At 37.2% G+C, this 14,392-nt stretch overlaps 1 protein-coding gene across 1 annotated transcript in view; it reads left to right on the top strand.

The window, feature by feature from the left end:
- Positions 1-14,392, top strand: part of FAM91A1 (family with sequence similarity 91 member A1) — a 59,386-nt gene that overhangs the window by 19,115 nt on the left and 25,879 nt on the right. Inside the window, exons 5-10 of the mRNA XM_044005330.1 lie at positions 2,872-2,939; positions 4,352-4,465; positions 5,240-5,330; positions 7,382-7,444; positions 12,110-12,216; positions 14,079-14,117. Of these exons, the coding sequence (XP_043861265.1) occupies positions 2,872-2,939; positions 4,352-4,465; positions 5,240-5,330; positions 7,382-7,444; positions 12,110-12,216; positions 14,079-14,117 (482 nt within the window). The remainder of the gene's footprint in view (positions 1-2,871; positions 2,940-4,351; positions 4,466-5,239; positions 5,331-7,381; positions 7,445-12,109; positions 12,217-14,078; positions 14,118-14,392) is intronic.

The following is a 14,392-nucleotide window of genomic DNA, read 5'->3' as shown; positions in this document are numbered from 1 at the left end:
CAGACTGGTGGCCCTTTAGGGGCTTAACGAACCTGGGGGATCTTTTAACCCCCCCCACCTTACAAAACATACCTAGCTTTGCTTAAAAGGCAGCCCATTCTACTTTAGCATAGCTCTGATTGTTAGCAGGTTTTCCTCATATGAATCATACATTTGCCACTTTGTTCGTAGTTTTACCCTCAGGGACAAAGCAGAACAAATATAAACTCTCTTCTAGGTGCCAGCCCTTCAAATATTTGAATACAGCTATCATGTGTTTGCCCCGCCTCCCTGCCCCTCACTCCAATCTTCTTTCCTCCAAAACTAAACATCCTAATCTTCAGTTGATACTTATACAGCATGTCCTTCCTTACTGCTCACCCTCCTCTGGACATTCTCCAGCTTATCTTTGTCCTTTCTAAAATGTGGTGCCTGTAACTGAACACAGCACTCGGCCAACATTTATTAAGCAACCACTATATGCGGGGCACTTTGATAAGTGGTGATGATATGAAGATCGCATTCTTTGCTCTTAAGGACCTTGTGATCTTCTGAGGAAAATAATGACATTTTAGCTAATCTGGGGCACAGAAGAGATGCAGACAAAAATGCTGTCAGGAAATTTAAGGTAGAGCTTGCTTTTAGTTGGAGATCAAGCAGGGAGTCGTGGAAAAAGAGGTGACCTTTCGAGAAGGGAATAATTAATATCAGTAGCTGGGTTGGAAGAGACTGGGAAGTCCAATACCCTTCATTTGTTAGTGGAGGCCCAGAGAAGGTAAGTGACATACCTGAGCTCACATGTGAGGGGCAGAGCTAAGATTCAAACTTGAATCCATTGTGTGGAAGGGTGGAAAGATGAGAAAAACCATTTAGCAGGCTTTTAAAATAATGTAGGGAAAAGAGATTAGGGCTAAAATGGGACTGGGGAAGTGTTGCAATAGAAGCAGAGAGGAGGGCCTGGTGCAAGAGATATTGGGGAAGTAGAATTGACAATACTTGGATGTAGGAAGTGAAAGAGAGGTCAAAGATGACTTTCAGATTTTGAACATGAGTGACAAGGTGCCGCCAGTATCAGAAAGCATAAAGCTGGGAAGAGTGGCAGGTTTTAAGGGGAAGATAAACTCATTGTGTCCCAAACTTTTTTTTTAATGTGATAGAGCCCTATGTCTGGCAAAATCTATGGACCCCTTCCAAGAATAATGTTTTTAAATGCATAAAATAAAATGTGTAAGATTTCAAAGGACACCAATTATATTGAAATAAAGATATAGCTTTCCATCCAAGTCCACAGACACCCTTCTCCTTAAAAATCTATCCACAGACCCCTTTAGGGTCAATGGGCCCCAAGTTAAGAACCGCTGCTTTAGATGGAGATAAATGGAGTAGTAAGGAGGTGGAGGCAGCAAGTGAAGGATTACTTTTTTAAAAGTTTAGCAGTGAAGGGAGAGAGATAGGATGATAATTTGAGGGTCTGTCAGTCCAGGGGAAGGATTTTGTTCATGTTTAGGATAGGAGAGATTTGAGAATGTTTTTAGTCAGTGGGGAAGGAGTCAGGAGAGAAAGAGATGAGAAGAGATTATTCAATGTAACAAGGTCCTTCAGGGGAATAGGATCAAGACAGAGGTGTTTCCCATAGAAATATTCTTAACACCTTCTGGTTACTTTTTCTTGTATTAGAATGGATTTTAAGGTTATTGCCCTCACTTTGCTATGATAAGAATGAGCTCTCTAAAAGATGAGATTTGCCTAAGATCTAACAACTAGTTAATGATAGACCTAAGAGCAGAACCCAGGTCACTGAGAATACATTTGGATTAAGTGAATCCAATGATTAATGATGCTGATTGTGATTTTCATAGACAAAACTATTCCCCACAGATAGTCTGGTCCAGCAAAAATTTATGAATAGCATTTTTAATACATGTCACCATATCAAATACTCAAAATCTCCAAACTACAAGGAGTGGAGATTTTTTTTTAGAATATAGACATCTAGTGGAACAAGTCAAGACAACATAGGAATGAGATGAGGTACGTGTTCTTCCTGTCTCCTATGCTTTCAGTGAGGCCAAAGATGACTTTATTTCCTAGTACTTTTATTTAGTTACAAAAGACAGTTATTTTGTCCATTTGTGTAATAGGGCATGAGACAAAAAAAGTAAAAGAATAATAGGAGATCAGTGACTTGTCCCATGTCTCTCTGAATTCCATTGTAAAAGATGAGAATGAGATGAATCATAATGATGATAATTATAAGTGATAACTTATATTTATATGGCACTTTAGGATTTACCAAGTTCTTCTCTTGCATGATCCTCACAATAACTCTTGAGGTAGGTAGTGTGAGTATTATTATCCGTATTTTACAGATGAGGAAACTGAGGCTCAGAGAGGTTAAGTGACTTGTCCAAGGTCATACAACTGTTTCAACTGCACCATGAAGTACTATTAGTATTAGGAGAGTACTATATTTCAGGTACGTAGGCTTTCACAGACTGGCCTGGGAACCTAACCTCTGTTTTTATAGGCAAATGAATTCTAAGTTCCAAACAACTGGCTTCAATTAAGAACCCATTCAAAAGATGGAGGTTTTCTCTGAAAACTGTAATTTTTCTCTTCTCTTGAAATCAGGAAATTTTCTGGTTTTTAAAAATTTATCTTATTCAGGAAAATACTCAGTAATCACAGGAATGATTGGTTATTATAAAAGACCCTTAATTCTTCTGCCTCAAAGTATTTCTTGATAATTTTTCTTTAGGATTTAATATTCAATTAAGTATTCAAGGAAGAATAAAAGCTGAGAATAAGTTACTAAGTTACTAAGAATCATTTAAAGTGTATTAATATTTAAAGTATATAAGGAATGTGTAACTCACAGGTTTCTTATTTCAGGTCTAAGGCTTCTTGGAATAGGAAGAAATCAGTATATTGACCTTATGAATCAGTGTAGATCATCAAAAGTAAGTTTTTTCTTTTTTCTGTCCAAGAACTGCCCCCCTCCTCCCCATACCAAATAATTTTGTTTAATATGTATATTTTTTGGGGCAGCTAGGTGGCGCAGTGGATAGAGCACCGGCCCTGGAGTCAGGAGTACCTGAGTTCAAATCCGGCCTCAGACATTTAACACTTACTAGCTGTGTGACCCTGGGCAAGTCACTTAACCCCAATTGCCTCACCAAAAAAAAAAAAAATGTATATTTTTTGTAGTGGTAGGATCATAGATTGCAGTTCCTTTTATTGAATTAAAGTCTTTCAAAACACCTGTTACGCTAAAATTCTGATTTGTCTCCTGGAATTAATTTCTTACACATTAGTGTGCTGAAAAAAACAAGCTTTTAAATAGAAATGTTGAAAAAAATATCTTTGGATATTTGCATTTTTCTGTTTCATAATTTACCTCTTCTCCCCATTCTTAATAGCTATGTTGAAGAAGTCAGTATACCTTTTCAACCAATTTTCACCTAAATCTGTGCATGTTCACCTAAATTTTTTTTAGTCAGGCAATTGGGGTTAAGTGACTTGCCCAGGGTCACACAGCTAGTAAGTGTTGAGTGTCTGAGGCCGGATTTGAACTCAGGTCCTCCTGACTCCAGGGCCGGTGCTCTATCCACTGCGCCACCTAGCTGCCCCTCACCTAAATTTTTTTAATGGAGATGGGTCACCAGGAGTTAGAGAGAGCCCTAGGAACTGAAGACATTTCTCCTTTCAAAATACTTGCAATATACATATACCCAAACATACATACATGTACATATAAGTATCTACATATATGCATACATATATAATTCCGAATACCTCCCCACCTGCCCAGACTTATGATTTTATCCATGTAAGTTACTTCTGATTTAGAAACTCTTTCCTCTTGAGCCACTTGGGGAGGGGGGACTCTTTTTTTTTTTTTTTTTTTTGCGGGGCAATGGGGGTTAAGTGACTTGCCCAGTGTCACACAGCTAGTAAGTGTCAAGTGTCTGAGGCCAGATTTGAACTCAGGTACTACTGAATCCAGGGCCGGTGCTTAATCCACTGCGCCACCTAGCCGCCCCCTGGGGGGGGACTCTTCTTAATGAGTTTGTCCTTAGGTGCTAAGAGGCTGAGCAGCTGGTCCATGGCCAGATAGCTGTTCTATGGCAGGGGCAGGACTGGAAACTAGGGTTTCTTGCCACTAAGTTTGGCCCTTTGTCCACTTCATGTTGTCTGTGCAGAAGACTTATTGTACATTTTAAGGCATATTTTGAAATCGATGTATATTCAGCCTCTAGTATGTTCTCTTAAAGGAAGGGTAAGATACTTTCTTTTGGTATAAGGGGAAGTCATGTTTTTTTGAATGACTGTACAAGTTAAATGTTATCTCAAATGGATTGTGCCACTGCAGAAATTTTTCAGAAGGAAAACTGCTCGTGATCTTCTGCCAGTGAAGCCTGTGGAAATTACTATAGAGGCATGGTGGGTGGTTCAGGCTGGTTATATCACAGAAGATGATATAAAGGTAATTTTAGACATTTTTAATTCTGAGTTCACTATAGAATTTTTAGTCAGGTTATAGTTGAATTTGCTACAAAAAGATATATTTCCATACTTTGCTTTTTAATTTAATCACTCCATGATTTCATTGATATTTTTACCATCTAGGCAAATTACAAACACTTTATTATGAATAGGAGGTCTTCATACTATCTTGTGGGGGGGGGGCAAAATTCATCAGCCTTCTACACTGACATAGCTATAGCTAGACTGCTCTTTGTTTGATGGGCATAGTGTGTCATGTAGCCTCAGTGTCTTTCTAGCATAGAAGCACCACCAGTGACTAAATTCTGCTGTCTTAGCCTTTGAGAACCTGGCTTACTTTCATACTACAATTAGGCATTGTAGTAAAACTCTTTAGTTGTGGCGATTCTAATAATATGCTATTTTCTCCAAGAAAATAAAACTAAAAGTCTCAGAGTAAATACTGGACAGTCATTAACAAACAAACAGAAAACAGCTAAGTATCTTTGTAGGTCTGTACAGCAAGGTCACTTGAAATCCTTGTTATTAGGGTTCTTGTTCTGGCAACCAAATGGATAGTAAGGTACACAATTTTGTCTGGCCTGCGGTGAAATTTATAGGATGTGGAACAAATGCAGTGTAGTATCTTTAAAAAATAATGAACTCATAATTTTATAACCTGTACAGCTTTAGTTAACATTTTTGCAATAGTTTTAAAGAGACTTATGGATTCAATTTGGATAAAACTTATTGAAGAATTTATTATTTTCTTCAGATATGCACTTTGCCTGAGAAATGTGCTATTGATAAGATCATCGATTCAGGTCCTCAGCTGTCTGGATCTCTAGACTACAATGTAGTACACAGTAAGTGCTTATTAAAATAATTCCTTTTAGGCAACATATAAACTTGTATTTAAGTCACTGAAATGTTTAATAACATTTATTCCCTGACTAATGTAGATGAAACTCATGTTTCTTAAGACATACTTTCTATGGAAACGTTCTCTCAGACACATCAAGTGTTCATTGTTTCCCAGTAAAACCAAAGTAATTGATAAGTGGACTAGGAACTTAAAACAGCATGAGAGTAGGGGCAGCTAGATGGTGCAGTGGATAGAGCACCGGCCCTGGAGTCAGGAGTACCTGAGTTCAAATCCGGCCTCAGACACTTAACACTTACTAGCTGTGTGACCCTGGGCAAGTCACTTAACCCCAATTACCTCACTTAAAAAAAAAACACACCAAAAAACCCAAAACCAAACAAAAAAAAAACCAGCATGAGAAAGAGTTATCTAATTTTGAGCATACTCAGGAAATTACCGAGAGCCATGATGCATACTAATAAGAGAAATCTTAGTAGCTGTGTAACTTTGGACAAATTGCTTAATCTCTCTTGTCCTGTTTCTTCTTCTGTAAAAAGTGGAAGTTGGATTAGATGACTTTTAAAGTCCCTTCTTAACTCTAAGTCCATGGGGCTGAGATTTTTTTTTTTTGGGGGGGCAGGGCAATGAGGGATTAAGTGACTTGCCCAGGGTCACACAGCTAGTTAAGTGTCAAGTGTCTGAGGCCGGATTTGAACTCAGGTTCTCCTGAATCCAAGGCCAGTGCTCTTTCCACTGTGCCACCTAGCTGTCCCCGAGGCTGAGATTTTAAGTTTAAGATAATTGCTGCCTTTAAATAGTTTAGTTGGAGAGATGACAGAAACATGTATGAAACAAATACAGAACAATTAATAAATGACACTGAATTCATTAGGGTTAATGCTAAGTAATATATAGCATTGGCTGTAAATGCCCTTGGAATTCAGAGAAGGGACAGTTTGTTTGGAGGGTTTGGAGGAAGCCTGATATTAGAAACATCGACAATGAAAGAAAAGCCTCATTTAAAGAAACAAAAAATTTTAATTTTGAGATACAACATGGGGGAGATGATAGGGCATTTTTATTTGTAGTTTGTCAAAATGAAGAAGTCTTCGTTAAATACTAAGAAAATTTTGCAAGCTTATTCTCATGGTAGGTAGAACAACTGGTCTTAGAGTCAAGAAGACTTGAACTCCAATCTTGACTCAGACGTTTACTAGCTATGTGACCGTGGGCAGTTCACTTAACTTCTCTGGTCCTTAATTTCTGTAAATTATTTTCATTTTGTCTGCAAAATGAAGGTACTAGACTCAGTGACCTCTAGGGTTCCTGCTAGCTCTAAACCTATGGTTCTCTGAGCCTGTGGTCCTCTTGGATCTTAAAATCCAGGGAAGTTCTGGTTTAAACTACTAGGAAAGGAGTGTCATGGTAACCAAATATGTAAATTTAATATATAAGAAGAAGACATGAAAGAACTGACATGACCTATAATTGTGTATTTGTAGTAGAGGTTAGAAAGAGTCAAAGAGAAAAGGAGTAGGATTTCAGAAGTCATTTGAATGAAGAGCGAGAGAGAAGGAACTCAGTTTGTGTCTCCACACCAACGGAGCAGCATGCTTAAGGAGGCTGCTCAGGAGGTCAGATTATTCTTGCCCCATGCTCTTAACCTCCTCTTTAGCTCTGTAGCCATGCAGAGAGCTTATTACTTTTCCTTTCAGTCTGCCAAATTTTTCACTATCTTTTTCACTGTTTGGTTGTCTGTCACTATTCAATAGTGTTAACCACATCCCTTTGTCACTTTTTACCTACTACTGATAACTACATTTCTGAAAACCCAATTCAGTATTATATAGAAAGTGTTAATAGTTATACACAATAGTTAATAGTAAATACACAAAATTTAAAACAAAATTGAGTACAAAGTATCTGCTATTCTAGAAAACATTTTCAGTCTTTTGCAGGGTTGGAGGGACTAAAGAGAAGAATGAAAAATAGTTATTTTAATTTTAGTTTAGTCTCACAAATCTAAAACAATGTGTATGCTTGTTTCTTTAGGTTTATATAACAAAGGATTTATTTATCTTGATGTACCCATATCTGACGACAGTTGTATAGCAGGTATGTATGAATGTAGTACAGGACATTGCAGCATTTATTAAATGTCTATAATGGATACTGTGTGCAGAAAAGTGTGTTAGGCAGTAAGGGAGATAACAATATTTATATGAGATGGTCCTTGCTCTTAAGAAGCTTGCAGTCTAGTAGGTAGATAAGATGCCAACCCAGATAGTTTTATACAATATACAGTATTTCATAATAAGTGCTTTGCAGAGTTACAGAATGCTGTATGAGGCTTGAGGAGGAAGATTGTTATTGATGTGCAAGGTCTGGAAGTCTGTAGAGTAGGTAGCTTTTGAGTTCTGCTTTTGTGGATAGGATAGTTAAGGAGGTGAGGGGGAAGGCATTCTGATAACTCAAGTTTCTCAATAAATATTTCATTTTCCTGATTTCTTAAATGACTGTTATATTTAGTCATCTTATTTTTCCTTAGGACATTTTAGTGTTTTTGTGTTTAAGCTCTTATGTGGCAAATACATAGAATTTTAGAATAGTTCTGAATCTTTGGCTGTCCTGTGTTCTAGTCCAGGGTTTCTTCAACTTTTTCCACTTATAACCCTTTTTTGCTTGAGAAATTTTTACGAAACCCCAGGTATATAGGTATATAAAATAGATATACATAACCTTTTACTGTTGCCAAATTGCAACTCCACATTCAGTTACAATACTCCTATATGGGGTCGCAACCCAGTTTAAGAAGCTAGGCTCTAGAGCATGTGGTGGCAGTACTGAATATGGTTGAATTGTCCTATTCTGACATGATTGGACCCTCACAGTGAAAGAACTTGCTTCGCTCATTTTCTACTTAAAACAATATGAAAGCTTTTTAATGGTTCTTATGTGATTTGTGGTTTTGGGTGGTATTTAGGTAATAAAACAAATTTAACCTCGTAAAATAGATTTAAATATGATTTGTATTAGAAGAACCTACTTATGTTCTAAAGATGAGTTAGTCGATACAGAACATACTTTCAAAACTTGAAACGGGGCACTAAATAGGAAAAACCTAGATTAAAGAATGTGCATTAGTATTTTTTGACTGCTTGGATACTGTTTGTATTTCTTTCCTTTCACTGCCAAATTATTGTTAAACAAATAGGCTCTGATAATAGTTTCTACACCTTTACCACCTACTCACTCTGACTCTTCTGTCGTATGGCTTCTGTGGTTATAATTGTAATTTTGTAAGTCACCAATGTTGTTACAGTTACTAAATACAGTTATTTTTCGGTGTTTTCATTCACTAGAACTTGGCAGCTTTTGAAGATGTGGCTGCGCTTCTCTTTGAAACTCTGTAATGCAACTTTATTCTCAGCTCTCCTCCTCCTGTTCACACTGCTACTTCTTTGTCTTCTTTACCAGGTCCTGCTCCTTAAATGTGAGCTACTTCAGTCTTCATGTCTGCTCTTCTGTCTCTGTTCTTTCTCTGAGAAAACATGTTGACTTTAATGACTTGAACTCTCCCGTCTATGCAGAAAATTTTAAAATCCCCTCCTAGCTTGACTTCTTTACCAAGCTGTAGTTTCATACACCTCAGTGTTTGGACATTTCTACGGGATTACTCCACCAGGTTTCAAGTTAAACGAATCTAAAAAGAAGAGGCAGCTGGATGATACAGAGCATATGGACTAGCTGTATGACTGTGAACAAAATCACTTCACCTTCCTTATCTTTGGTTTCCTCTTCTGTATGATGAGAATAATGTCTGCCTCACAGTGTTGTGCAGATCCTGTGAGGTGACCTTTGTTTACTTTGTATGTGCTGCTGTATAAGTAGACAGACATGCTTCTTATCTTGCCCCTTTGAATCAACGACACCTCTGTTTTCCATGTAAAATGGAAATAAGAATAGTTGCAATACTTCTTTTTCCTGGTAGTTGTGAGGAAAGAATTTTTGTAAACCTTACAGCCCTCTTAGAAATGTAAAGTTTTTTTCTAGTCTCAGAGACTAGGAAACTTGAAGTCATCTTTTTTCCCCTTTGAATTTGTTTCCCCAGAACTTAGTACAGTGATTTTATTATTTGTACTCTTATGTCTGATGTTCCTTTGTTTAAAAGAAAAAGTTTTTTTTAACATAATTGTTCCTTTTCAATGACTCTCCTTTATCTCCCTCCCCACAACAGGACCCTTCATTATAACAAATAAGTATATTTAAGCAAAACAAGCCAATACTTTGGTAATGCCTGCCAACCTATGCTGTATTCTGCTGTTCTACTGGCAGCTAGGTGACTCAGTGGATGGAATGCTAAGCCTGAAGTTAAGACTCATCTTCCTGAGGTCAAATCTGGCCTCAGACACTTAGCTATGTGACCCTGGGCAAGTCACTTAACCCTGTTTGCCTTAGTTGCTCATCTGTAAATGAGCTGGAGAAGGAAATGGCAAACCATTCCATTATCTTTGCCAAGAAAACTTCAAATGGGGTCACAAAAGTCAGACACAACTGAAATGACTAAACAACAGCAACAAACCGTTATAGTCTACCACTTCTTGACTGAGACAAAGGAGATACATTTTATTTCTTAGTCCTTTGGAGGAAAGATTAGGCATTACATTGAGGTCTTTCATTGTTCATTGCTGTTTTCCTTTTCATTAATGTGTAAACTGTTCATTTGTGTCTGGTTTTGCTCTGCATCTTATCACCGCTTCTTATGGCACAATAACACCCCATTACCTTCACATATCCTAATTTATTTAGCTGTCCCTTAGTTGATGGGTACCCACTTTGTGTTCAGTTTCTTGATACTACCAAAATTGTCTTTCAATATTTTTGTATATATGGGAACATTCCTTTTGTTTTTTACCTCCCTGGGGCATATCCACAGTGTTAGTATCATTGGGCCAAAGACTTTTTATAGTTCAGTGATTTTTTTTCCTACTAAAATTCCAAGTTATTTTTCATAAGTGGGACAAAGTCACAGTTGTTCTAACAGTATGCTAGTGTGTCTGACTTCACAAAGCCTCCCAACATTTGTCATTTTTGTATTTTGTCATATTTACTAATCTGAGGGATATGTTGTATTTTTTTTTCTCTTTCTGCTGCCACTGACCAAGCCTACTTCATGAGAACAATTAACTAGGAAAAGCCCAATTTAGTCTTTCACATCATGCCTAAACTAATGAAATAGTCTGGTTTTCCCTTGTCCTCAGTCTCTTTCTTCTTTAATTCTTCTTGCACATTTTCATATTCTAAATCTTCCTAAAGCACAATTTTGATAATGCTGTATTTCCCAATCAAAAATCCTCCATGGCTTTGCATACACAAAGCAATCCAAACTCATTTGCTTGTCATACAAGATCCTTTATACTTTGATCTTCACATTCTTTCCAAGTCTTAATCTTTATCTTCTCAACTTTCTAAACTTTCCAATCTAAGCAGGATTGTTATGAGGAAAGCACTTTGTAAACCTTAAAGCATTATATAAACATTAGTTGTTGTTCATTGTGTCCTGAAGATACTTTGTAATTTCCCACCTCTGTGCTTTTATTTCTCCTGTCTCACCCACCTGGCATATCCTTTTCCCTGCTTTTCCAAAGCCTCCCAGTCCTTTGGGACCCAGTCTAACTCATATGTAATTCAAAAAGCATTTCCATTCTGAAGTTTTCTTTCCTGTCTCTGAATGCTTGTAGAGTTCTTTTTTTTCCTCCTGATACAATATATTTGATTTGGCAGGCATTGTTTTTGTTGTATGCCTTTGAGCAGTACTATAGCATACTTATAGCTTTTTGGTTGGTAAATAAATACACATTAAACATTTTTACATCTACATATTGTTGGCAGTTTGTACTTTTAAGTTAAAATTCATTTTAGTCTTAATTTAAGGATCTAAGAGGTAAGATGGAAGTTGGGAAATTTTACGGATCCACACACACAAAAAATCAACTTAAGGGCATATATGTAAAATTAAGCTTTAGGATTTTTTTCCAAGAGGAAAATTTGAAATATGCTTTTGAAATTAAGAACATGTAGCATAAAAGCTCAATTAGATATTTAATACAAAAACTAAATTATGGCTGCTTTAGTTCTAAATGATGTATGAAGCAGAAGAGGAGAAAAGATTTGAGAGAGTATAACATATTTTTTTTCCAACGTAGTCACTGCTCTGCGTGACATTGACCTCATTTTCTTAAGGCATGTGTCCCCTGCACTGGACCTTATGCAATGGTTGACCAAAGAATAATCCCCAGTTTCACTGAAGCAGCTTTAATTCTCCATGTCTTCTCAGCTCACATTTTCATAGAGGTAATGAATGACCTCTAGCAATCTGTTTAGCATTTGCTTTCAAATTCTTGAGAGTATCATCCTCAATTCAAGAGCTCTACATAGGCTCAGTGCATTTGCCATCAACAGGTTCTCAGGTAGAAGGCATGTGATCACTTTTCCAGGTGTGCTATAAATAGGCAGTTTTATTGGGATGACTTTTACAAAAGTCATGGAAGACCCACCAACTTTTAGATTCCCTGATTCTCTTGTTTTTTATTTGGTTTTGACTGTAATGAAATAGTGTTTGCTGATTGACAGCTGTTTGGAAACTTTCCCTGGGTCACTTAAAATTAAGTCAAAGCTCAGATTCAAGTGACTGGCTTTTTAATCCCTGTTAAGATATTTAAACTGTGGTTTCATATTTATTAAGATTATATTCCTAAGGAAATTTATATTTCTTTTAAGTACCACCGCTTGAAGGTTTTGTAATGAACCGAGTCCAAGGTGATTATTTTGAAACTCTACTCTACAAGATATTTGTTTCAATAGATGAGCACACTAATGTTGCAGAGGTAAGTGTGACAATTCTTATGACAAACAAAATCTTAGAAACATAAAATATACTTTTTTTTTTTAAGTGAGGCAATTGGGGTTAAGTGACTTGCCCAGGGTCACACAGCTAGTAAGTGTTAAGTGTCTGAGGCCGGATTTGAACTCAGGTACTCCTGACTCCAGGGCCAGTGCTCTATCCACTGCACCATCTAGCTGCCCCAAATATACTTGTAATAAAGCAGATGATTTGGATAAATTGGGGGTTTTTAAACAGTATTAAAGGTCAGCTGTGTTTTAGGCTTTTGTAGCTTATAAGAAAGTAATTTCTCAAATTATTTTATAGATTCTTATACATACATATATTGGAAAATTTTAAAAAAGTTAACCCTTATACATTTTATCAAATGACTTTCCATAATCATACTTTTTAGAGGCAAAACACTCTAGAACTACATTCAGGGACCTTTTAAAATCAATTGAGTCAAAGAATATATGAAATAAAATTTTTTTTTAGCAATTCTTTCTTCCCTTTGGGAACAAATGAATGAATGAATACAACCATTTATTTTGTACTTATTATGTCTCAAACACTGTAGTAAATGCTGGGGATACAGATACAGATACAGAGGCAAAGATAGTCCCTGTCCTCTAGGAGCTTATATTCTTTTGAGTGAGACAACAGCTCAGAGTGGTGGCTGGAGAGGGGTACTTTGGTTACACAGATGGTGAGTGGGACCATAAAGAGTAGATTGACATACCCATTTGAGGAAAAATGGCAGAGTGGTCTAAGTACAGGAGGAGGATTGGAGGTGGGGGAAGGGTGACAGGGTTCTTGGCAAGGTTATGGAAGAGATGGCCAGAGAGAAGGAAGTGAAATGAAGCATGGATTCAGGGGAGCAGCAGTCACCAATCAGGACAGCAGGACCCTACAGTGGAAGGGCCTCCAGGGTATGGTGTCTGGTGACTTACAATATATCCTTCTAATTGAGTCCTCTTCTTTGGCGCCTTTCTTCTTTTCTTCCTTTATTGTCTGGATTCTTTACTTCATGCACTCCTGTCAGTCTCTTTGTTTCTACCATATGATAGCAGTTCAATTCGGGGAACATTTGTTAGGCATCTACTGTGCAAGGTAGGGATAGGTACTAGACCTATAATTTCATGGATATAGGATGTTCTCAAATAAGGAAACTCCCTCTACCACTGTATATTAGCTCTTTCTTAGCATTGTATGGTTTTAGAGAGCTTCCATACTGCTGAGTTGAATTTCCTAGGATCACACAGCCAGTATGTGTTAGAGGTAACACTTGAACCTGGGTCTTTCTGGCTGTCTAAGTCATGCTGCCTACTGGGGATTCACAGAAAAAAAGCAAATGTTCTTTAGCATCAAGGAACTTAAAAGTTCCATGGGAGTTAGCAGGGGGAACAAGTGCATAGATAAAGAAATACAAAATAAGTGTGGAGGGAATGAGAATGGTGAGAATAATGGGGGATGGGGGAGAAATAGGTGGGCTCTCCAGAGTAAGCAGAGGAGCTGACCCTGGAAAAGAAGTCATTATGTTGAGAAAGGAGGGGAGGCATATCAGCATTTCAGGCAGCTAGGAGCTGCCCATTGGGTCTGGGAGTGGTTAGGGATTCCCCCCCCCCCCCAAATCTGAGCTAAACAGCTATGAGAAGTTACCTGGGAGGCCCTGTAGAAATAAGAATAATGAATATTGCATCCTTTCTGAACCCATGGGTCTATTTTTTAAAAAATTGGGTTGGTTCTCTGCATCACTTCTATAATTTTTCAATTTTATAACAATAATGTTCATCATTGGGTAATGTGTATCCACTTTTATAAACTTTTATTTTTGAGTTCTTAATTTTTACTTTTTTCTCCTAGCTTGCAAATGTCCTTGAGATAGACTTATCACTAGTGAAGGTATGTAATTTTATATAGAAATTTAATTTTATTTCATTGTTTGAATTGAAAACTTAATGATTTTTGGCAACTTTTCACTATAAGTCAGTGAGGCTAGCTGGATTGGAGGCTGTGTTGAGATTCTTAAGTGTATTCTGAGAGTAACAGAGACTAGAATTGTTATAGCCTTTGGAAGACTGACCTGTATGGGTACTTTCTGGGTCCTCCTATATTTTTCTTCTCATATATGTCAAGATACCTAGGGGGAAATACAGCTATCTAATTGCTTGGATAGT

Source organism: Dromiciops gliroides, chromosome 1 (genome assembly GCF_019393635.1).
Source record: "Dromiciops gliroides isolate mDroGli1 chromosome 1, mDroGli1.pri, whole genome shotgun sequence".
NCBI classification, from domain to species: Eukaryota; Metazoa; Chordata; class Mammalia; order Microbiotheria; family Microbiotheriidae; genus Dromiciops; species Dromiciops gliroides.
This window is presented reverse-complemented; position numbering and strand designations above follow the sequence as displayed.